General features: G+C 42.2%; 1 protein-coding gene across 5 annotated transcripts in view; it reads right to left on the bottom strand.

Moving 5' to 3' along the window:
* Positions 1-25,493, bottom strand: part of FAM13C (family with sequence similarity 13 member C) — a 115,153-nt gene that overhangs the window by 38,113 nt on the left and 51,547 nt on the right. For 4 of the 5 annotated variants that reach the window (XM_063406063.1, XM_063406061.1, XM_063406059.1 and 1 more), the window contains exons 7-9: positions 8,471-8,509; positions 3,611-3,667; positions 1,737-1,935 (exon numbers count right to left, since the gene is read on the bottom strand). In XM_063406063.1, coding sequence (XP_063262133.1) covers positions 1,737-1,935; positions 3,611-3,667; positions 8,471-8,509 — 295 coding nt within the window. The remainder of the gene's footprint in view (positions 1-1,736; positions 1,936-3,610; positions 3,668-8,470; positions 8,510-25,493) is intronic. The other variant, XM_063406060.1, reaches the window with a different exon arrangement.

Below are 25,493 nucleotides of genomic sequence, written 5' to 3' on the forward strand. Positions count from 1 at the left end.
ACCCCATTTATCCCATCCAGTGGCTTGGTGGCAAAGGGTTTCACCAAGGAAGGTTCGTGCAGTTACAGTGTTTCATCACTTCTGCCTTCCCTAATTCAAGCCCTGAGTCATGTGAAAATTATCTGCCTGGCACCGTTTTTCCTTCCACAGGCTGCATACTTCAGTCGCCCTGGTATTTTATGGCAGTCTACTTCTATACTCAGGAAGTTTCCCATGAAAGAATTTCCCCATTTCCAGTTAGCCCCTTGGGGCCACGTAAAATGCCACAGAGCAGCAAATCTGTGCTGTGTTGGCCTTCGTTGGGTGAGAGGCACAGGCAGGACACACACAGGGGCCTTGGAAGAGGCTGAAGAAGCAACAGATGACCTATGAGACAGACCTTGCCCCATTTACTGCTTCTTCATGGCTCTTCTTCCTCATCTGCCTCCACCTGCTCTTCACAGGGCAAGATTCCCCTCATTCTTTCTGTTCAGCTGATAAACACACACAGTTTGTCTCCCTGCAGGTTAAATAATATTTCCTAGTAACGCAGTATGGTAGCAAAAGAAAACCCCAGTTATTGCTTTATTTCTGGATGAGTTCCAGAAGAACAGGCAGGAAGCTTAGGGCAGGAGTTTGACATTGATATTCAAAAAGAGACTGTGATAATATCATTTATTTTTCATTTTCCTTCAGGGATTCAAAAGGACAGTTCTGACTTAGAAGGTGACATTCTGTCTGACATGATGAAATCCCATTCTAAATTTGGTCCAAAATAATTCCTAGTCTATGATAGGTTTGAAGCACTTCAGAAAGAGTTCTTCAAATTTCTATCCATAAACAAGAAGGGAGGAGAGACAAAAAGTAGCCAAATATGTTATACCACAAAGAAGAAATGGAAATATGGACATCGGTATTTGTGTATGCACAATTTTATGTAAACACAGACATCTGTATTTTCAGATGTCAGGCCTTGTGCCTACTGCAGACCAACAAATCTACCAACGTTAATATTAACTGTCTTGGATATGAGAATATTTCCAGCTGAGGGGTTAAATCTGCACTAGAGCTCTACCCCTTACACCACGCATCCAACATGACTTAGGAAGCACCAGGGAGGAACAGAGGCATTTTCAGCAGCTGCTGAGAGGTGGAATTCTAGAGTCAACAGAGCAAATGCACCTCCAGAGTCAGCAGCAGAAGCTTCCTCATCTCTAGTCTTCCTTAACACCTTTTACAGAATTTACAGTTCTGCTCCCTCCAGCTCAGCCTGTGAAGATGGTGGAGGGTAGCACTGCTACCAGTATGCTACTGCACTGGTATGGCCTTAATATTTAAATATGAGAAAAACAGAAATTAAGATTAAGGAAAACCATGAAATCTCTCTGTTTGCAGCCAAAATACCAGTATAAGAGATCCTTGATCAAATAAACAAAACAGAAACTGTCTAATCTAGTGCTGCAGCTACCTAGTTTTTGTATTTGCAAGGAAACACAGGAAAACTAAGGAGAAATATTTGCACATCACCAGCTATGCTCTCCACTCCTGAAAGCAGATGCAGCACAACCCTCTCTGCAATTCCCTAGCTGAAAGAAACTATTACAGGAAGGTTGCAGACTGCAGGTCCCTGGAAATCAGGGTAGATTATTGTGGAGTCTCAAATCACACCATGAATTACCAGGGAGTCGCTCTTTGCATTTCAAAAGTTGCTTAGACATTGTGCCACATGCCTACCCCTGGTAAGTTAAATTCTTTACCTGACTTTCCTCATGGCTTTTTCCATTTTCTAGCTTTGCAATGGGCTTGGGTTTCCTCAGCTTTAAGTTGCCCATTTCAGGCTTTAGAGCGCAGTCAATTACCACCTGCTGCTTGTGCTGCTGAGTGTCTTGCAAAGGCAGCTGTCTTTCCTCTAAGACAGCAGAGTTATCCGGGTAATTTTCTTTGTTATCATCGTCTCTGTAAGAAAATAAAATTGAAATGCATCAGGCAGGATTTCAGACACCTGTCAAAACATTATGAAGGAAGAAGAGCAACAAGATCTTAGCTATTTATGGCATATTGCTTTTACTAAGTTTAGTGGTCTACACATCAGTAATGGATCTAAACCACTGTTAGCATTATTACACACTCAGCTGTGGAGCTACTTAAACATTAGCTTTAGAGGCACTCTTGGGCTTCAGACCTACAGTTCACATTCCCCAAATAAAATCTGAAACCATCCTTTTTATGCAGAAGGCTTCCCCCACCCAGTGATTCACAGTAAACTGTAATCTCACAAAGATATCATCACAGACAATAATTCCTCTCTACAACACACTTCCCTTCTGACAGCGTCTGGCTTTGAGGCCAGAGGGAAGGAAGGAGGAAGGCACTCAAAGTAAGGTCTGAACAGGCAGAGATGTTTGGAGAAAACATCCTCCTGTCTAAGGGCACACCTGGTGGCCTAAACAGACACTGTTACCCAAGGATGCTTAATGCGGGATGTGGGACAGACATTTTCAATCCCCACCCAGACTACACCGTGCGAGCCCTCTCCAAGGAGAGCCGTGTGCCACGCACACCCCGTCACTCCAGCCTGGGCCTGGCCCCGTGCCCTCCTCTGGAGCCCCTCCATGGCACCGTGACGGTACCGCAGTGCAGGGGGCGAGGCTGCCGGGAGCTGGCAGCGCCAGCTGGGCGGATTTGGAGCTGGAGCCTTGGCTGCTCCAGAGCCCCTGCCTGGAGCACAGATTTCAGGTGGGATTTCACATGTGAGCTTCAGCTGGCAGCATCCTCATAGTTAGCTGGGAGACCACCTCTCTCCTGGTGTGAAACTTCCTCAGCTGAGGGAGTCAAAGCCTATTGAATTAAATCTCCCTGAGATGTTTGGCTTTTATGATTGTTTTTTATTTTTTTTTCCAGAAAGCATGACTTGCTGGTTCAATGTTTTCTCCCAAGGATTTTGAGCTGCCAAACTCACTTTCCATCTGTGGCCCATCAGCATCCAGACGGATGCTTGCAGGGTGCCTGTGGAGTTGAACACCATTGCTGCCCATGCCTTCTGCAAGTGTGCTCCAAGGCTGTTGTTATAGTTACAGCTTGATAGCCCACGGGCACTCCAACAATGTGCACAAGTGTTGCTAATTTTAAGGTATCCTCTGATCTTAAAATCTTCCTGAAAGGTTAAATTGCATACCCGAGCAATCAATATGTGCTAACCTAGCCATGAGAGAGGCATGCCTCAAGAATACTTCAGTTAAATTACAATTGGAAGGATTTTTTTCCCAGACACACTCAGCAATGAGTTGAAAAACTCTGCTTACTACTGCTTTGTACCAGCTGCTGTACAGTAAAATTCAGTGTATAAGCACCACAGCTGCATCTGAATGACAGGAGTACGATGTGAAGTTAAGAATACAGACCATAATATATTTACTTATATAATAGCAGCAGTAATTAATCTCCATATTCATCACACAGAAGTACACAAGATAAATACGTATTTCCCAGAAATACTAACAGCTTTTGCAGGTAATCCCCCAGAAATTCTGCATTCCCTCGAGAATAAAGGTTTCTGTCTAATGGTTTGCCAGAAGCAGTCACAGCTTCATTTGCTGCCAACAGATTTCAGACAAAGTTTACAGGAGAGTACCTGGGACTGGAACTGCCTGCTTGATCTTCATGCACAGGGTCGGAATACCCGTCACACCTTCAAAATGAATGCAAGATAATTACTGGTTTTCTTCCAGCTGCAGAAACTTAGCTTTTAATAACATTACAGTGCAGCTCAAACTATAAACACATTTCTTCTTCTCCTCACGCTTTAGTTAGGGTCATTTAATGCCATAGCTGTTCCATGATAGTCCAAATCTCAGACGAAGAAAAGGATTTGAGATGATAAGTGTGCACAATCTGGTATATAATTTTCAGACAAATGGGAATAATTACAAGGAATTCAGATGTTACCATAAAAAACACAGGAAAATTACAAGATACTCTGTATTTTAATTGCTTATAGTATACTTCACATTAACCTCAAAAACAATGAGACACAACTAAGAATGTTGTTCTCCCAAACTCACAAAAATATTAACCATGATAGAGCAGCCACCCCTTGTGCAGCAGGAAAAAAAAATCCCAAATTAAATTATGAAGTGAGAGTTAGTCTTAAAAACTGAATGAGCGCTACTTTTCAAGATGCCTGAACAATCATAATCAATTATTTCCTTTAAGTTACAAACAGAAAAGTTGTCCTAAGGCTGCCTAATCAAAAAAGAAATCTGGAGAAATAAACCACAACTAACTACAGCCACTGAGAGCTGAACATGACACTGGCTGCATGGCTGAACTCTGCAGGATGATTTAACCTGCAAAGTCCATGAGCAGTCTTTCTCCAAATAAACATGCACCCATAAGCACGCACTCCTAAAGGATGCAAACACCGAGCCTGGTACTGCTGAGGCAGAGTCAGGGCTCTTTCCTCACCCTCAGTTCATACTCACAGGGCACAGACACTAAGGAGGCCTGGATCCCTTGAAGTTTTCTGGCAGAGGAATCTCTTCATTATGGGGGAAGCAGCCTGTACTTTTGATGACTTGTTAAATTTTGAGAAGAGCTGCCCCACTTAGAAGAGAGTACGCTAAGTGACACATTCATAGCTCTGCATTGCAATTTGATGGCAAGGGTTTTAATATATTCCTCTTCCCCACCAGTCTTCTGCTGGTGTCTATATCAAAAGTCAGACTGCAGCAGAAAATATTTAAAGGGCCACTCAAGTGTTTACACTTCCTGAATACATCAGCATATGCATGAAAGCATTTGCTGCTCACAACTGGGGCAGAGAACTCCCGTGGCAGATCACCCTGATCACACAATGTCCCTGCAATGAGAGCAGCTTCCCCCATGGCAAAGTGGGATGATGGGTGGAAGACAGGGCTTGGGGTGCAAAATGGAAAAATTCACTGTAGAAATCTGGTTGCCACTCACACCTTCCCCTCTGGCTAGTACCTGACTGCCTCATGGGAAACAGCAAGGGGTGGGCACAGGACACGCTGGGGCTTGAATAAGGAAGCCCAGTGTGAAAGGAACCAGCAACCTGGCTGTAGAGCTAGAAGGAATATTTCAGAGGGAGGAAACAAGAGAAAGAAATGCATTGTGAGGAGACAGTGCCAAGGTCAGAGCTGGATGGACAGAGCTCCCAGCACAGACAAGAATGTGCCACCAAGTGGGGTGTGCACCATGGGCCAAGCCACGGCCAGCAAAGTCCAGGGATCCCCTAAAGGGACAAACTCTGTCTCCTGTGTGCCTCAGAGAGGGGAGGTGGGAGGAGGCAGCTCTGCCAGCAGCTTTGCTCCACTCTCCTCTCACCGGTCACCTTGCTTGGCAGCTCTCAGTCCCCAAAGACCACCTTGGCAATGGGGAACACTCTCTGGAGGGACAGTGGATGGCTGAGCACAAGCCCAGTGGCCAAGCCAAGTCCACCTAAGGACTCTCCTTAGCAGGGGGAGCCAAACTGGCTGTAAGGAGGTGAGCTCGGGGTGCAGGGGTCCTAACTCAGCATCCAGCAACTGATAGAAGTCATAAAACAAGACACAATTTATAAACAACAAAAGTGAGTGTGACAAAGTGTATTTCAGTTACTGGATGGCGGTAGATAGGAAAGACAAGCAACAACAAGTCAAAGAATACAATGACCATAATGAAATTTAAAAGATCCTGAGGAAGTTCAGAAGCAACAGAGTCTTAAATTTCCAACAGAAATTTTTTTCTGTGCTAGAATAAATAATAACCAGGAGGCTTAGAGCTCACTCACACAAGACTGCTTGAGGCTAGGACCATAGCAGGACCATCAAAAAGATGAATTTGTGATATAATATGAATATCCACCTTTAAAGCATGGAGGGTTTTTACATGGATTTATTAAGGAAATGTGTCTTCTGTGTTCATGCTATGTTTCTGCACATACCAAAACAATCATGCATACCTTCCTTTCCTCTCACCAGTAACTTGTAAATCCTGTTGTCTATCTTTAGCTGTATTTAATAGATAGGGTGATAGTCTTTCTAGAGTTTGGTAAGTTTTTTGATAGTTTGTGGCTTATTCGCAGAGAGACTTCCCACCAACCTAAAAACTGCAGCAGCACCTTCCTCACTCCTAAACCACCAGAGAACATGCCACAACAGCTTCAGGTCAGAAATCCAAATGGGTTGAGGCTTTCATTGGGTAGGAGCTGTCTTTTAACAAAACCAGTGATGTGAATCCTCTCCCTTCAGTGCCCAATCCAGCTACTGACTTAGGGATAGCTCTTAAAAGTAAGTACATCCATTATGGACCTTATGGCATGGGCCAGAGTCAGGACAGAGATGGGATTCCCTCCTTGATGGAGTGTTGCTCTGACTCTGGATAGCGCTGCCTCTGTGTTCCTCCAGGGTCTCTGGGCTGATGGGACCAATGTGTCACCTGTATTTAACTTTCTTCCATTTTCACCTTCCCAGGGGAGCCATTTCAGAAGAGAGTGGAAGCTGGTCTCTTTTGCTGGCCTGACCTTTCAGGTGCTCACGTGCACAGCTCCCAGGCCAGGCTGTGTGCATGGCTTGCTGGCAGCTTTGCACCCCCAGGCACTCTCCTTGTCCAGGGAAATGTTCCTGAAAGTGCTGTACCATTGGCTTTGTGTCATTCAGGAACCCCTGCCTTTGCCTTTGTCACAGATAAAGACAGAAAATGTTAAATGGCTACATTTGCATGGCAAGCTCTCTCTTTCTTCTGCTAAATAAAAGTAAATCTATTTTCATCTGTTTTCAGAGATGATCAACACACACAGTAAGTGCTGAAATCAGTAAGAATTGTGTGTCCTCAGCAGCTCTCAAAAGCAGGTGTTGGGGGACAGCTCCAAACAAAACTTAGGGAAGGCAGCTCTGGAAACCAAGTTTGTTCAGTTGGACAATGCTTTTCAGACATCACTGTTCACTTGCTTTTTTTCTAAAAGCACGTCTCTCCCCCTTTGTTTGGAAACAGAAGATTAAACATGAAATCCCACAGACAAGAACCAACAGCAGCTGAAATGAGGGAGATCCAGCCCCTCTCGATCCCCCCAGGGGCAGGGCTGGCACCACAGTCCCAGCTTGGGTTTAACATGAAGGCCCACAGGGAAAAACCATCACCTGCAGGGCCCAGAAACCTCAGGGGTGAGGGAGGGAGGCCTGGGGATTGCTCCAGGGGAATCTCTACAGGAAACAATGGATGTACTTAGGGACAGAGAAAAGGGAAGGAGAAAAAAAACCAAAAAATATATTGTCTGTAATCTGACTGTTTTTGTGTGAAGGGGGAACAACTCATAATTTTGCAGACCACAATTCATCACTTAACTAACAGGAACACAAGAAAGGAAACATGCATACAAGCAAACAAAAACCCCTCCATCATTTATTAGCTTCATACCTGTCCCAGTCACACAAAAAGTGTGACTAAATTCAAATATCAAATAAAGCAAGGAAATATAAGCCAATAAAACAAAGCAATATAAGAGAACAAAATTCTTTAGACTCCTTTGAAATATTACTTTTCCTGTAGAGGTTATGACAACACTTAGGGATGGCTCAGATGATTACAACTTGGCCTGCTTTCAGAATGTCCCCTGTCCCCACAGCAGTCAGCAAACAGCTCACTGTCCAGCTGGGGTGTTTCAGTTTATGAGCATTTTAGCAGTTTAAAATAAAACTCACCTAATACACAAACAAATCCATACATCATTTTCCTCCTGAAAAACAGCTTGGCTCCTTACTGCTGCAGAATCTTCCCCAAAAGCTTTTGAAACAATCAAAAGCATGCAAAATAAAAATCACAGAACACCAATATTGGAGTGGTTTGAACTAAAATAAGACAAAGGCCGGTTCATTTGCAATAGCTCCTAGAGGGTTTGCTTTTCTAACTTTCTAATGTCCTCCCTTGTTCTGTTGTCTCTGTAAAACAGCAAGAAAAATCAACATATACATCCTTACGATTATGAAACATACAAAAGGCCATCTAAGGGGTTTGTGAAGTTGATAACAAAGAAATGACATTTTTGGTACTTGGCTTGTCTAAATAACATATAGGGATTTTTCCAAATATTTCCTAATGATTTTTTCCTAACAATGTTTGTGGTAAGTACAGACCATGTGTCCCTAGAAGACAGACACGCTTGTGTTTGACAGGATCATCAGTACCAGGAATGAGCAATATTTTGACAGGAGGTTTATCCGACACTGAAAATCATGCACTTAAACATGTGTGATGTGCACCCAGCATATATTCTCCCAAAAAAGGTATTTCACTGCTAGTCCCAGAGCATTTAAAGGCAGCTGCTTTATGCAATCCTTCTTATACAGTCAACAATATATTTAGATTACAGAAAACTCAACATACATGACAGATACCTTGGGACTTCTCCTATACCACTCACAATTATTCTGCACGGTAACTAAACTCATTATTCTTGTTTAAAAATAAGGACATCTTTAAAGTGTTCACTTACTCTGCTAAAGCTGTCGTGTTGAAGGACTTATCCTGAATGCTGAAACAGAAACAAGAAAACATCAGATAAATCAGCAAGGCAGGCAGGCTCCCTGTCTCCTCCTCAGCTGTGGGAACACATGCACAAACATGGCATTGCGAGGCACGTCTGTGTGCTCGCTCTACCTTGGGCTGCTCTGCACATGCTCACAGTCAGGGAACCACAGGGATTAGTCCTACAGCACTCACAAAGCCCAGCAGCAGCGCCCAGGATTCGGGCAGGGGTGCAGGTAGGCTCTGAGGCTCGGATCATGACCTTTATAGTTGTAAAATGCTGTTAATAAAGGCTTAGGTTTGCGAACAAGTATTTGGCGTTCTGTCCTTTAAGTGCAACTGGCTCATCAAACACAGGGAGGGGGTTTTACTTAAATAAGGTTGCCCAGCTAAGCTGTCTGGAGGTTTTCTTGTTCAGTGGTCTCTTACATGCTCAGCTCAGGGCCAAACCCCAAGGGATTCGATGAAAAAAAAAAAAAAAATCTGGCAGAATGGACATTTCAAGTAGGAAAAGGTTATTAAGCTAACAGCAAGCAGTAGATGAAACCATTCCTGTGAAAGGAATAGGCTGCTGTGCTCCTGCAACTAAATGTTTCTGACCTGATGTAATACATTCAGCAGGGTCAGCTCAGGATATTGCAAATTGCTGGGTTTGAGGCATTAGTGGAATTCCCCCTGGAACAACACCCCTCAAATCCAGTGAACACACTCTTGTATCATCCTGAAATCTTACAGCAGCAAAGAAGAAAAAAAAACAAAAGAAAAAATAAACCACCCGACAAACAAACAGTCTCACTGCTACATAGCAGAGATGGAATTTGTTGTTGTTGTTGTTTGGGCTGGGGGAGAGAGAAAGCAACGCAGACAACGCCTTGCTAGCACTCCTGTTTGTGACAAAGGCATCCCTGAGACGCCAGCATCAAGCCGAGCAGGGATAAAGAGGCACCTCCTCCTCCTCCTCCCCGCAGCAGCAGCTTGTGCCTCTGCGTGGTGTTGACACACATTTCCCAGGCAGCAGTGGCAGCCAGGAATCACAGCCCTGACAATCGTTTTTCTCTCGCCAGCAGCACTGACAGCACATCGCCTCTTCCGCAGCCTCCCTGCCTCTCACACACTGCCTGCCCTGCCTGCTTCTATTTGTACCTGTACATCAGTGTGGACAATAGCAGCAATCACCCGGGGATCAGAATATCACCAGTCTGCAGGGACCCCTGCCCTTCAGAGAGCAGGTTTTGTGAGAGGAGGATGAACAGAAAAGCTAAATTTAATGTTTAATAATTAAATCCTACCTTAAAACTGAAATTTCAGACTTTTTTCTCCTCCTGTTCCCATTTCTATTGCTTTGGCCATACAAATATAAATTTCTTTATTGCTATTCTATTTGCAGGACAGCAACTGAACAAAGGTATTCTTCTACATGTTGTGGGAAGTAAAAGCTTAATTTACATGCTCAATAAGTAGAGTGTCATTAAAAATAAGTGATACTCTTTTTAAGAGATAGATTCCAGAATGCTTGACTCTTGATTTTGAATGGTTAGGCTGGGTTCACGGGTAGCACTTCGAGTGTGTAATGGAGGAATCACTACATTTTATCACAAAATCACACTGATAAGCATCACAGCTGGCTGGAGTAGAATCTAAAGGACTGGGTACTTACACACACCCCACAAGAAAGGGAGCTCTTGCAAATATGACTTCTCCATTTGTGGGTGCATAAGTCAAGGTCTAATTCTCAACAAATTCATTTCCTGTGCAAACACACTGCTGGGCTTTGATGTTATTACTGGAAAAACAACACAACCGAAGATCAGTTTGTGAGAGAGGGATGCTTTGGACTGAGGCCAAGTTTAAAGCATCATTCCTTTTCCGTGGTTTGTCTGGACTTTGGTGCTGAACAGCGATTGCTAAATCTCCTTTAGGGAAGCACTTTACATTGCAGCTCACTCACAAACTTCCACTAGTTTTAAAGACAGCACTTAATCAGTGTAAATAGTCTCTTCCTATAAGGTTGCGAAACCATTCAAGAAAATGAAATTTCCTGTAAAACAGGCACTGTAATAACAAATAAGTAAATAAATAATAAACAATAAGTAAAGGCCAGCCAAACTCAGGAAGCTATTTCAGAGCAGTGTCCCAGTCAGATAAACGGAGCCACCCTGCTCCTGGGGAACACAAGAGAGGAACTACAGTACACTCATGATAAATTTTCTTCTTTTACCACATGGAAGTAATTTGTCTCTAGGGACAAATACTCATTTCAACAGTGATGTTGGCTTGGGCCCCACTGGCTGTCCCCATCTCCTTCCACCTGCTTCCCATCCATGAGCTCAGGGTGAGCCCAGAGCAGGCAAGGAATCTCTGGCCTCATGAGGGAGAGCCAAAGGTGCCTGAGCCTGAATCTCTGCTTCCTTCTAAGTCCCAGGCATGGAGAGAACCTCAAACTGCTGTTATCTCCTTATTTCCAATAATGACATGCAAGCCAGTTGGGGTGTGATGCTGTAAAACGTCACTCTAACACACCAAAATTCTCAGTGCCAGATATATTTCATCACCACATTCAGATGACATGCCAGGCCCCTCATCATCCTGAAGTGTCAATGAAAATGAAGCTAAACCTATGTGTGAAGTAAGTTTTGAACTTCCCCACTGAGTAACAAATAAACTTTTAAGGACTTTTTATTTTGAATTCATCAGAATACAAGTCTCTGAAATTCTGAAAATAAAGGCTTTTAAATCAGTTTTTCCTTATTTCTTCTGAGCAGTTTCAGTGATTCATATTTTTTGCAAATCCTATGTCTAGAAAAAGACTCTGCAGAAAAGCTTCCCATTTTATACCCAGTTTTGTTCTTACCCTTTTTTGCCAAGTGTTGATCTAGCCAATATAAACATCACATGACAGCCCTTAGCTGACAAAAAAAGCCAGAGATCCCCAAAGCAAACATCTACATATTTTTTGGAGATACCAAGATTCAGAAGTATGTTGCTGTTCACTTCTGGAAGTTTGACTAATATATTGCCTGTTTATGGCTGGCAAATAGATTGGCATAGAAATTCCATCCGTTATTTGGTTTGTATCATCAAGAGAATTACTGCTAGGTCAGGAAGAAGAATGAGCCAGGAATGACAGCATCCAGCTCGGGTTTGCACGTAACAGAGACACATACTCAAAATAAATTATATGTTCATAAGCTCAGAACAGCATTAGCTGGCAGTGTAAGTCTGCAAAAGCAGAGAGAGGTAGTGAGACAGAAGTGGGCAGAGATAGTTCTGGCTTCAGCACAGCAGGAGAGCACAACAATCAAAATGTCATAAAAAAGAAGAAGGAATAGGGAAACTCTCCAAGCTGCAGTTGTCTAAAATGTCACACGCCCTCCACGCCCACATCCCTGCAGGCTTTGTGGATCTTTGGGTTCACCTGCAGAACAGAACCTTTGCTTCAATTTCCCAAATTTGCTCATCTCACTAAATGACTGCTTTCCTTTAGGGGTGTTTCTGACTCAGACAAATGATGAGGCCTATCAACCCGAAATACAGAATAACAAAGAATTTGTCCTGGGAAATAAACTGTATTTTAAAGGGGAAGTTACACATTCACAAAGAACTCTAAACTCTTTAAGGTTCTGGAAAACTTAGGATTTCGCATGTAATATCTACTACCTGATTAATAACTCAGTGCAAGCCTATAGGGTGTGATTAGCATTTATTACCAGACTATTTTCTTTATTATTTGTTACTCCACAGATCCAAAGTGCCTGTGCTGGAACTGCTGCATCCAAGGCAATAATATTTTGCAGTGCAGTCAGGCCATACAAGGGAGCTGCCCTGGGCATGTGGAGGGACGTGAGAGGCGCAATGTGACACACACAGTGCAGGATGAGGAGCCCAGGCAACGCCCTCCTGCTCAGGGAAGGAGTTACTCATGTTCCACTACCCAAATAAAGGGAAACTTTGAATGATCTCCCCACTACTGTCTCTCTGGATGAAGTCAAGTCATCCCTGCCAGACCTGAGCTCAGAGACTCATAAAAATACTGAGTAAATTTGTTTTTCTTGGAGCATGTGTGTTCCTGCCAAGAAACAATACCCTGAAGTGCTCCAGCCATCCCCTATCTCCCTCTGAAGCTGTACCAACAAGGAGGTGCACTGAGTCCCACCTGTTTGCTGAACAGAACTCGTTCAGCTCCACTGCTCTGAGGAGCACATTAAATATTCTTCCTTGGCAGGTCACACTGCTACTTCTGAGGCCACACTTCTGACTTTTCTTTAGGCAGTAAAGCAGCAACTCATTTCTGACTTTAGCAAGTCTGTTGTCTTCCCACACACAGGATTTTCTTGAGGGGTAAGGGAAGGAATCATTCTGCAGCAAAATGTTAGCACTGTGGATCGTTCCAGTGCCTTGCCCTTTCCTCAAAAGTGATCCTGCAGGATACTTTTGCAATTTTCCAAATCTGCAAGGCATAAACCAAGGAGCTGCCATGTGAGAGAGGAGTCACATGCACTCTCCTGTAGTGATAAATACCGAGTGCTACGCACTGCAGCTCAGAATATTCATGTGTTCACCGAGTTGCTTTCTTGATGAGCAGCCTGCCTTTTTATGGGCAACATTCTCCAAGACATCAGCAAACATCTCAGGAGAAATTAAACTAAAATACAGCAATTACATGTAGGAGCCGGTTGGTGAGCACTCAGTGCAGCTTCTACCTCTCTGATTTTCTCTGTGACCTAATTAGGACATCATCTGAGGGGGGGAACCCGGGGGAAGCAGCGCTCAGTCGATCTCTAAATGAACTGACAGGCCCATGCAGGAAGAGACTCCAGCTGAGCGTAGGTGCAGACACAGCTGTCATAACCCAGCCCAGGGAAATTCCATAAGGTGCCCTTCTGTTGGGTTGGGTAAAACTTTGTGCACCTGCACGACTTCAGGGCATGAATATATATATTTTCTGAAGAGATTTCAGTGTGCAGTCAAACTCCACTTAATGCCTGGCTCAAGCCTTTTAAGCAGTAGGCCCATGAATCCCATACACACTCCCACAGTACATCCAAGTTTGCACTGAGGGAGGCACATCCACCCTGCAGCTCAAAAGGAACAGATCCCTGCTCTTTTAAAGGGAAAAAATATCATGGAGCTACAGAGTTTTGTGCAGATTGTGGACCACTACAGTCCCAAAACTTGATTTCTGCAGCCCAGGTGCACATACCTGAGCAGCACTGGGAATTGCTGGGGCAGGGAGCCCACACCAAGCTCTGCTGCAAGGCTACACCAATCCTGCTGCCCTTCTTAAACAGCATCAGCATCACACAGGCCTGTGGTCTGAGGAAGGGTGCTAAACTGGAAATACAGAACCTTGCCTCCAATTTTGTTACTAGAGAACACATTGTTTCAAGAAGACCCATCAGCTCTGCTGAAAATCTCTACAGAGGTGCCCAAGAGTCATTATCCAGCACTGACAGGGCTGCAGGATGAGCCTGAGTGGTGCCACTGACTGAGCTGCAGTGATCCTCTGCAGATCATTTAATACTGTCACTGACGACAAAACTATTTCCAGCAGGTTTACACCAAAGTCAGGCTAGACTCAGCACTAGTTCATAGCCAGTTTTTCCTCTCAATACTGCAAGATGAGGAAAAACACACACATATCTTCAATTTTTATGTTTATGTTCATTCCAAACATCTCTTCACAGAATCACATACCTGAAAGGCTTCAGTATTTGTCTTTCTTCACATCTGCTGTAGTAGTGCACTCATCTATGAGGTACTTGGCAGATCTTGCTCACTCTCCTCCGTGTAACTTGCAGACCAGTTCATACTACCTTACATCACCTGTAGCTTTACCTTCCCAGCAGCAGAGAAGCCAGAATGATATAAAACAAAATCAATACCAACCTAGAAGCCATGTATCAAAACCAACCTAAAGCAATTGCTGTCTGATTTCAGAGCTTATTCTCAGTGACATCCAGAAGCACCTCTTTAATTAGCACTGTCAAAGAGTTCCACTATCAGCAACTGTGTGTTTTCAGAGGACACCTGGCCTTCCCCCCAGGCATTACTGTGCACCCCCTGACACTCCCAGATCAGTCCTACTGATATCTGGGGGACAGGTAACACACAAACCAGATTTGCCATGAATCCTCTCTAAGCCTCTTTCTAGCTTACAAAACCTGTGACTGGGTATTTGTACCCTCTGACACCAGCAGAAAACACCCACAGGCTGCTCTCAGAGGGCTGGGCAGCTGTACCAGGGGCAGCTTGGCTAATTACCCAAGGATGTTGCCCACAGTACTTACAGCCCAGTAGGACTGATCCCTGTGACCACATGTCCCTGAATTTTGGATATGAAGACAGACTCTCCAAGCCTCTGAATATTTTCTTTCTCAAGAGCTTACTGCCTATTTTCTATTTTTGTTGCACTGCAGAAAAATCTGATACAGACAGATTATGAACTATTCATGTATAAAATAACCCAGGACACGAAATTTAAAACTACACCATTATATGATGCTTATGCCACTTAACAACTACTTTATGCATTTAGATCACATTCAGAGAACTCTGAATATTCACTGCTGCTTGTGTGACACCAGGAATGCTGACTGAAGTTCAGAAAGAGAATAGCAATAAATGCAGTTACAAAAGTATAACATGTAACTTAAGTCTGCTGTGTCATAATAAATAACCAGAACTACTTTTCTTTTGGAAACAAAAGGAAATACAGACAATAACACAGGTATGCTTAGCAGTGGATTTAGATTTACTCTGCATTCCTCTGAACACTTGAAATGTCTGAAAACCTAAAGAAGATATTCCTTCCTACATCAAAAACAGGGAAAAGCAAGGAGTCTCCATTTGCACATATCAGATACAACTGTACAAAACACAGGATCCCACGGAGAGCTTTTTAACCCCACTCACTGCAGTCAGTATCCATACACATAAATTTTGTTATTCTTTTGCCAAGTGCTTATTAATTTCAGGGGCTAGTATGGTCAGAGAAGAAACTGTTGTCATTAAGTCAAAATTGATGAAATGTGTTTATTTATATACTCTTTTCTGAACTTGCTACATGCATCAATAAATATAAACCCATGACAGCTCCAGCCTCTCACAGGCCCCTCTGGAGCCCATTCTGAGCCATGGAAAAAATCCTACAAAGAATTGCACTTAGTCAACTTATTCCTGGCTGTCAATTCAGACATAATATTTCTTCCCAGCCATCTAAATCTTACAGAAAGGAAAAGCTGTCCACACCTCAGAAAAGAAAATAATGTGGTGGACAAAAGAAAACTCACGTTGGAGAATAAAATAGGAAGGCACAAGCAAAATCCAGAATAAATCCAGCAAATATAAGCAAACAGTCCCAATGTAGAACACAGTTATGATGGGTAGCTGAGGGAGATCTTCTGGGCATTAACTCATCCATTTTTGTGGGGGTTTATAAAGCCCCAGTTGCTCATTCTCATTTCTGTCATGAAAAGTGCATGGTTATGAATCCTACCATTTTTTTTTCCAAGTTGTTTTCTGAATTACTATGCACTAAGTGTGTAGTTAGTGACATTTGAAACCTACTGTTTCAGGCCATTAACTTTTCTAATATCATGATCCACTGACGTGAGAAACATCTCATCAGTTATACCATATTCCCCTGCACCTGTATTTCACTGAAAATATGAATGTTATAAAAAAAATAAACAAATTAAAAAATATAATTTTGGTGGCTCATGTGAATGAACCACCAAATATTAGCAGCCACAGCCAGTGGTAAATTCCTGCTCAGTTTCCTTGCTGTTTTAATTTCCTCTGTTAGCAAGTAGTCCTCCTCTGTTTGGCTTCTATTTCTATCCAGGCTCATGATCTGTGCTTGTGTCCTACCATGCACTATTCTAATTTACTGGAACAATCCACAGCTCCTTAGCACAAACATAACTTTGTTCTTCCAAAGTCTGAGAATATTCTTAACTTTCATTACATTTTGGGTTGCTTTGGTTTTGTTGGATTTGTTTTGGGGGATTTTTTTCCAGTAAGCAAAGTATTTTTTCTTTTATGTTGAGGAAAAGCCAGAGGAAACTGTATTTCACCCAAATGTACAATCTCAGCACTTCATGTTTTGCAACAGAGTAAAACAGCCAGAACTGGTCACAACAGTCTATAGAAACTAAATAATACAATCCTGTTATATAATATTCAACTTTGTGGCATAAAATCTGAACCCTACAGAAAATATAAGAAAATGGCACATGTGATAAAGCATAAATGTCTTATACACATATTCAAGTTAATTTTCTCATTACTTAGAAGGATTTTCTTTGGTATAGTGGTACTTTGGGAAGGAGATGAACCCGTGGCAGTCACTGGAACGGGGACCTAATTTCTTCACAAAGCCAAGGAATTATCTCCATAACCACACACCATCTGTGCTCTTGCCTTTTTATTCTCCTGCTGCACTGCCTCCTGCTTAATGTGTGTGTGTTTATCTTGTGGGCTGGCTTGGCTGCCTTGCTCAGGAGTGTCCTGAGGTAGCACAGAGCCCAAGCCTGTGCGCAGACGTGTCCCATGCCAGGGCCCCAGGACATCTCCTCTCCTCAGGGAACGCAGTCTCCTGCCCCAGGTACCAGGACCTGAGTCCTGACACAGCCAGGCCACAGCTGATTTACCATCCATGGCACCACAGAGAGGTTTGAACAACAGCCAATTGTCTTCATGGGGACAAGTTTAGTAGCTGTTTCCAACTCCTACGAGGAGATCCTCTTCCAAGGACCAGAACCAGTCCCTGAACAAGACTTTGCAGAAGAGCTTTCTTCTCCTGCTGGCTCAGAGCATCTCACAGGGGTCTCCACAATCAGCTTTCTAAAATGCTGGAGCAGACAAGGGCAGTACTCATCCCTTCAGTTATGCATTCTCTACTCTCCTTTTCAGTACATTGTTTGAATATGTTCTCATCCCATGTTTGCAACAGCTTTTAAGGTTCAAAAAGAATCTGAAAGCAGGAGTTTTCTTTGGGAAGACCTTGTGCAACTTTACAACAGTTGCTGACACTGAACAAATGACCTCTTTCACATAAATTTGGTCCCAATGCAAACTATTTGTGACTTGGATAGTTCCTGTATGGATTTGCTGAAAGGGAGCAGAACCATGTGAGAAAGAAATTTATGCAGAAAGCAGCTTTACCACTTTGCTATCTATTGCAAAAGGGCAGTGCAAATTACTTCTCCCCTTTGAAGCATTTAAATCCTTTGTTGTAAACCACATTGAGTGTTCTTAATGACATGATCACATTTTCCATCTCAAATTGTAAGTCCCCTGACCCTTTGATAAACTAGAGAAAATTGGTTTTGGTTTTACACTACTCAGAGAGCTGTAAATATAAGAAAGACATTTTCCTTCTAATTTTAATAATATTTTCCATCTAGCAGTTCCACAGCATCAGTCAGAAAGATACCAATCACGGAAAAAGAGTTCTATTTCTAGGTGAGCCATCCATTTTTAGAGAGAAATAGAGTCTTTATAAAAATTCTCAGAAGCAGAGCCAAAGAAAAATAATAACTAATCCTTTAAAACCTGACTGTAATACATTTTCTTTTTTTTTTTTAAGATTACAAGGATAGGACATCTTGCCTTTATATTAACAAAAATGCTGACAGTACTTACTAAAAAAAGAGTAATGAATACTGTAGTCTAAATGCAGGCATATTCAGGAATATTCAGAACTACAGTTATCTTCCCTCTCTTTGCTGAAGCTTGAAGAACTACAGCCTACACTTTCTAACCCAAATCCAGGCTCTCAAACCCACATTTAAGCACCTACACAGTTTCAGACTAATTTTAGGTAGCCACCAAGCTGAAAACCCTTGGCCAATACATGCACTGCTAATTCAGTGTCTGGGATGATGGTTGTAAAGGCTCTGGGATTATGCTTAACACTACAGCTGTGTTGATGCATGCTCACTGCAAATATAGAAAAAAAATCCTCCAACACACCCAGACTCAGCTCCAGCACTTATTAAGGCACCAACCCAGTTACCATCTCAGGGCATATTTGTTCTTCTCTCCCACCCCCTCGCTTTTTCTGTTCCTCACGGATCTTCTCTGCTCTGATTAACCATCCCAAAGTTCCTGTCTCAGCCCTGTGGGTGCACAAGGGGTAATGCAAAACAGGATAACTCCCAGCATTTCCTACTGATCCCACAGAAGTGCTGCCAGCCATGGGTTGGTAGGGAGGCCCTTGCTCTCTTTTCTCTCCCCTCATCACAACAGCTGGCAGATTTCACATCACTTGTATCTTGCTACCAGCCACTCGAGTGCTTTGAGAGAATGGGCCAAAAAATGACTTTATAGACTGCCCAATGCATAAATGTGTTCAGGCAGAGCAGGGAAAAGCCATTCTCTAAAGCAGTACAGTTCTTACCACGGCATTACTCACAGCTGCGTGGAGAAACAGGAAAAGCAGATAATCTATAGCCACCAAAAGCAAGCATGACTCAACTGGAGTGACTCACGGTTCTGACTAACCTGTTCAACAGCTCTTTTTAAAAAGAACCACTTTTGAAATCATTTCTGTGTGTTCTTCCTCAATTGCCTTGCATTGCAATTAAAGCAATTGCCAAAGCACAATAACAGCGCAGATCTAAGCAAACCACAACGATACATAAACGTACCTTAAAGCCTTAAATAAAACATGTAGTAAATAAGTGTCAGGCAGATGCGTTTGTCTAGAACCTAGCAGATTATTTCTTAGTCAAACACAAGGCAATTCCAGCTGGGTGGCAGGCTGGGAGGATGGGGCGTGAGTCACTCTGCTGTGAGTGCCTGTACCCCCCTGCAGGTGCACTGCACCCATGGCTCCACCATCCCGCGTGTGCACAGGGAATTTCCAGCACAGCAAAAAGTACCTGAGTCCTGGCCAGGAGCAAAAGCAGCTGGGGTCAGCAACAGCAATGCTTTAAAGACAACTTGAGGATCTGTCACCTCCCAGCATAAAGCAGTTTGCATTTTTAAATCAACAGGGATATTACAATAGAGATGGAAGTTTAGAGTTCATTCATTATTAGCCCACTCTTCAATATGGGGTAAATATTCCTCCTTATACATCTCCACTATTAAAAATGTTTATAAAACCGTAATACTCTTTACATCCATAATGCAGGCTAAACAAATTAATTTATTAATAGCTCATTTCTATAAATAGTCATATGTCAAACAGGGTAAATATTCCTCCTTATACACAATTAAAATGAATCTCCACTATTAAAAATGTTTAGAAGACCATAACTACTTCTTGCGTCTGTAATGCAGACTAGACAAATTAATTTATTAATAGCTCATTTTTATAAATAGTCATATGTCAAACAGCCAACAGGCAGAAGGAAAGTAACCAAATGAAACCCATTCTCCAAGTGCATCATTAAAGACAGGAGTTTTCTAATTTCACCCATTACCACAAAGTGTTCTGTCAGCCTCTACAGCAAATGAGGTTCATATCCCCTGAAAGGAGCCAGAACTAACTGAAAAGGCTGGGAAATCAGCTGAAGAGGCATACAGAAATTGCCCATTATATGGTGCTGTAATTCATCTGCTTTCTACTCTATCTCTTGGTGAGGCTGTAGAGGTACTACATTTCAGAATTACACTTAACATCTAAAACTACACGTGCAATAAATCATCCATGTAACATTCCTCAAGAGTCACTAAGCAGCTTTATCTGACATTGCCACTAATGGAAAAGAGGATTAATGGGCTTTGCTATTATTTATTACCCTTCCCTTGTCTGTAGAAAATCCAGTTGTTTTCCCCAAGTTGTTGCTGAGTGCCTTGACCCAAATCCCTATTTACAGCCTTAGGTAACAGAAAAACAAAAATGTTGTCATTTCAAGGGTTAGGCAGTAACCAAAGAGAGATTAAATTTAATCCATACTGACTACAGTTTGATTCATGGATTGATTGACAAGAGCTGAGGTCCAGTCAAGCATCTCTTTCTGCTGTCTGGAAGAAAGTTTCCATATAATTTTTTTCAGAAAATTTTTACTTGTGGGTGCTGATGAACTCCTGATTTTCCGCTGTCCTCAGCATCCTCACTCCCTTTTTTGTGCAGTGTATACTTTTAAACAGATCTGGAACTGTTCCACAATCAAAAGCATGATTAAGGGATTACAACCAATGCAGCAGTCGTTGTAATAAACCATTTAATCCACCTTTAGGAATTTCATCTGATGCATCAAAGCTGCAGAGCCTCTGTATATAACAAATATGTCAATACACAGATATTTAAGATTTTGCCCAAATATCTTTTGGTTCACTATGAAGCATTTCCCCCAGTTTATTTTTAAGAGGTGGTCATTTCATTTCCTTGGAAAAACTACAGTATGCAAAAACTGTATGATGCAACCCTGCATTCATTAATATTTCATTTGTTGGCAGAAGCCGGCTCCAATTTTCAAAATCTATTATGGATGTAGGGAATGATGCCCATGAAAGAGTGAGTCACAACACTGCTGCCACTTGAAATAAGTAATCATCAACATTCTTCATAATATCCTCTGATCTGTGCAAAAAATAAGTTTCCACTTAAATAGGAAAAGTTTGACAAAACTGGAAGCACATTTTCAGATATAATCTCAAAAATAGTGACCTTTTCTGATGTTCTTTAAAAGCAGCCTTAACAAAATGAAATATTTATTACCAGCAGCAATCTGTTTTCGCACCAACACAAAGTGCACAACCAGAATAACACCAGGACATGCTCCCCCCGCATGGCAGTGAAATTACACACAGAACATTATGTACCTACATACAAAAGAATTACTGTGAGCTTCAGAGAGATAATGAGGAATTCCTCAAGACCTTAGCCAGCTACCCAGACAGGTTTTTATTATCTGGTTGCATTGCACCAGTGCAAAACCTGCAAAAAGTCCCAGCAGCTAGCCTTGCTCTTAATTCTTGATCTCTGTCCTTGTATTTTCTTCACCTGCCTCATCTCCCACTTGCAAAGGTGCTGGTCTCCTCAGGCTCTCAGGAGGACAAGTCTTAGAAAATGTTACTTAAGCTGTCTCCTCTGCAATTAAGGATTTTAAGTAAATAGCCTCAAAACTTCTCATATACCAGCAGACTGCCTTGTTGTCCCACAAGTCAAAAGGAGATGAGCAGGATGCCTGCTTCCAATGTGGGAGCATTGCCATCATTTTAAACTATCGTTGTAACATTGATGTAGACAGCACAATCTCTTGGTACAGAACAGCCATTTACAGCATGAAACACCCTTGGAATCTGAAGAATCACAGAATTCCCACAAGTCAAGCCACCAACCAGACATCTGTGTTTCTATATAAGGTTCCACAGTGTGCAGTTTTCAGACTATAATTCTTGCTACTGCCTAGGTCAACAAGACCTCAGAGTTCACCCAGTTTTAAGATTAAAAACAACCACACAAATATGAGTATCTGAAAACTTGTCATTAATCTACTAAAACATCCATGTAAATCCCTTTCAGATACCAGCACCTACACAATAAAATGCCTTCCTTCTATTACTCACACAAGCATAAATTTAAAATATACCAGCACTATTTGAATCCAACTTCATATGGACCTACTTTGAACTGTTTCTAGCATGACTTTGCTAAATCCCTAGACATTGAATATGAGCTTGAATATTCTTTTCCAATTGCTATTCAAAGTAAGATCAGAACTGGAAAGGACTGGAGTAATAAACAGAGGGATGAAAATAGTGGTGTTGCTTTTTTAAAAATCAGTCTAAGAAAACTGAAGGGGACAGAAGAAAGGTGACTGCCTGGCAGGGACGTGCTGGGGCTCTCTGGTTCACTGATGGCAGGTCAGTAACCTGCTGAAGCCCCCCTGTTCCACACACCATGCATCTTAACAAGACTTTTGACTTGTGGAGTCAGAGCCAGGCTAAGGACAAGACACTAAAAGCTGAAACAGCACTGCTCTTACATCTGAAAAAAATTAAAAGTTAATGAATTGTTGGGTGTGAGCAGAAATTGAACCCATTAGAATATCACAAAGAGCACAAGTACCTCAGGTCATGGTTGTCAAGAAGGCTAACAGAACCTGAATTGATCAAGTGGGCTGGGAGGAGGCACTGGAAGAAAACAGAGGAGAGGGGAATCAGTCTGGTGCTGGACTTGAAAAAGAGAAGACAGAAGTGAAAAGATGGATTCTTGATAAGTTTCCCATAAGCACAGAATGAATTAATCATGATAACGGAAATATTAGACTAGAATAAAAAGTCTTGATAAGAGCCAAGGTAATTTATCTTCCCATTATTTATAGACACACAGAAATACTCTTTTTTTTTCCTCCAAAACCTGTAACAAAGTCCTGCAAACCAAACTGGTTAGATGAGACATCTTGTGAGTGTCCCATTCTTACTGTACAGTGTAAAGACACTGCCATGCTTGACATCTTTCCCAGCTGTATCTAAAAATAGGCTGTCAGATCTCTGAAAATTTGCAAACCTAATTATTCCAGGGCAGAGGTTTGGGCTGGTAAATATGTTTGATTTGTTTTGCATTCCATTCAAAAAAAAATCAGCTATGTTACACCATCTTTTTCAACAAATTGACGCTCAAGCACAAAAAGCCATCTGGAAATTCCAGCTGTGGAGCCAAACCTAGGGACTGCTCTTTAACCTCAGCGCCCCAGAGAGTGAGGACTCAAAGCCCAGGGAACAGATACACAGACAGCAACATATGCAAACAGGAAAACACAATCTGACTTTCTCCTTTGTATGTTCATCAAACTGCATTTCTACATCTGCAAATGATCAGTTGCTCGTATAATTATGAATGCTATTCTTATATGCACCAAATTATGATAAAACTAATATCAATTGTATGGAAAATTGACTTCTTTGTGTGTGTACCTATTTTGATCTTCTGGTAGCTTGCTAGTATTCCAGGGTTTAGACTATTCCATGGAGTGCAGTTTATAACAACCTCTGCAAGTTTAAAACAATTAGAAATAGTTACAACACTGACTGATAAGAATTCAGATTAAAATTAGATTCAGATTAACCATAGAATAGAATTCATATTTACCATAAAATTAAAAAAACTTTTTTTTTAACCATTTTCTTTTCTGGATGTGATCAAAACCAGTTTGACTTCAGAAAAGAAGTCATTTATTAACAGAATTGTATGAAGACTTTTTCATGTGCAACTACTTCAGATGGGTATAAGATGTATACTGTGTTTTACATCAGCCACAGAGAGATTTTCATTCCAATTAATTCTCTCCTGTTTCCAGCTCTAATTCACAGATGTTGTAGGCTTTCAGTCTAAAACAGAAGCAGAAATTCTGGCATGTTCAATGTTTGGAAAAAAAATCATATCTGCAAAGATAGAGGCTAAACAGATAGGACAGATGGGCAGATGAAACCAGGGGACAGAAATAAGTGTTGCCTTGATGTTACCTGCTTAAGAGAAAACCTTGCATGGGTTTCTAGAGCTAAACCAAAACCACACTTTCAGAACTCCATCACTTAGTCATCAGTGACAAACTGATGAAAAAAGAAGTGAAAAGTACCAACACAGTACCTATTTTTATCCAAAATAAAACCTTTCCATTTGCAGATTTTTTTAAAGAGAAAAAAATACAAAATAGTCCCTGCACAGATTGATGAGGAAAAAGTAAGAAAAGAAATGCTTACCCTCTCCTTCTCTTTTCAGCCCCTCAACATCCTACTATTCCCATAATTCATTCTCAAATTATGCCAGGAACTACAGTTCTATCTGTCTGTCCTGGAGTAGGACTACATACATCGTACATAAAGATATTTTAGGGTCAAATCCAGCATACATCAGTGAATGGAAAGGCCATCAAGTGAGAACCAGCTCAGGATAGAAGTTAGTTTTGACTGACATAAGGCAGAAGTGTTGGTGAATGGTTTATTCCCAGGGAGTTAAACAAATGAGATGCTCTTCCTACCTCATGTACTGCATGCATTTTCACTCAATATTTCACATGAGATGGATGAATCAGGTGTCTTGATCTTCCCTCATGGACAACCTTGACTCATCTTCTCAGCCTCTACTAAAAACCTTAGCATAACACTCTTATAAGCAACGAGCACCGAAGAACACAAAACTGATTATAAAACAGATACAAATATTTTCAAGTGAATATTTGTTTAAAATAGTGAAGCCATCAGCAGCATGGCCTGGAAACACTCCAAGTTAAGCCAGCTGTGCCCAGCACACCTGCAGTGGGCTGTGGCAGGGCAGCTGACGCTGCTCAGGCCCCAAGCTGTGCAGCTCTGTGCAGCTCTGTGCATTGAGAGCTGCGCCCTGTTACATTCCCTGTGGGAATCGTTTCTCCCCCCTCAGGGTCTCCTAGAGCCTGTAACCATGTAGTTTGACCCTTCCTTCCCTTTCTGACCCTGCTGGCTGTGTCCCAAACTGCCCCTCCCTGGCAGGAGCTGAGAAAAGCCCCTGTCCCTCTGTGCACGCCCTCTTTCCCTCCGGAGACCACCTGGAATAAACATCTTGAACTGCAGCTGGGGGTCAGAGCCTCTTTTGGAGTCCTTTGTTCTGTCCATGAAATATTCCTCCAAAGCCTTCCAAGGCCTGAGCTAGCTTAGAACTTTGGAGGGGTTAAAAAGGAGGATTTATTTCAGCACCCCACATGCAGTGTGTGCATGCACACCTCACAGAGCAGGGCTGCAGCACGCCCTGCATTCTCCAGGCTGCCAGGTGCTGCAGTGCAGCCTGCTCTGGATGTTCTGTGGGGAATCCATCTGGATTATTTATGACCACTACACTGTCAGAGCGTCAGGAGCTGCTTTCTCAAGTCCTAGCGTGGGCTCCACTGATTTTATTGAAACACAAATTTCACGTTAGAGCTTTGATCTGTCATTTTGACAAAGACACTAATTCACAGACAGAAAATTTTCATCGAGCACACATTATTTCCTGCTAAGATTCTGTATCTATTTTCTATTTCACATTACAGAGACTCTACACATGCTAATGATATATTATG

This window comes from Prinia subflava, chromosome 9, assembly GCF_021018805.1.
Source record: "Prinia subflava isolate CZ2003 ecotype Zambia chromosome 9, Cam_Psub_1.2, whole genome shotgun sequence".
Taxonomy (NCBI): Eukaryota; Metazoa; Chordata; class Aves; order Passeriformes; family Cisticolidae; genus Prinia; species Prinia subflava.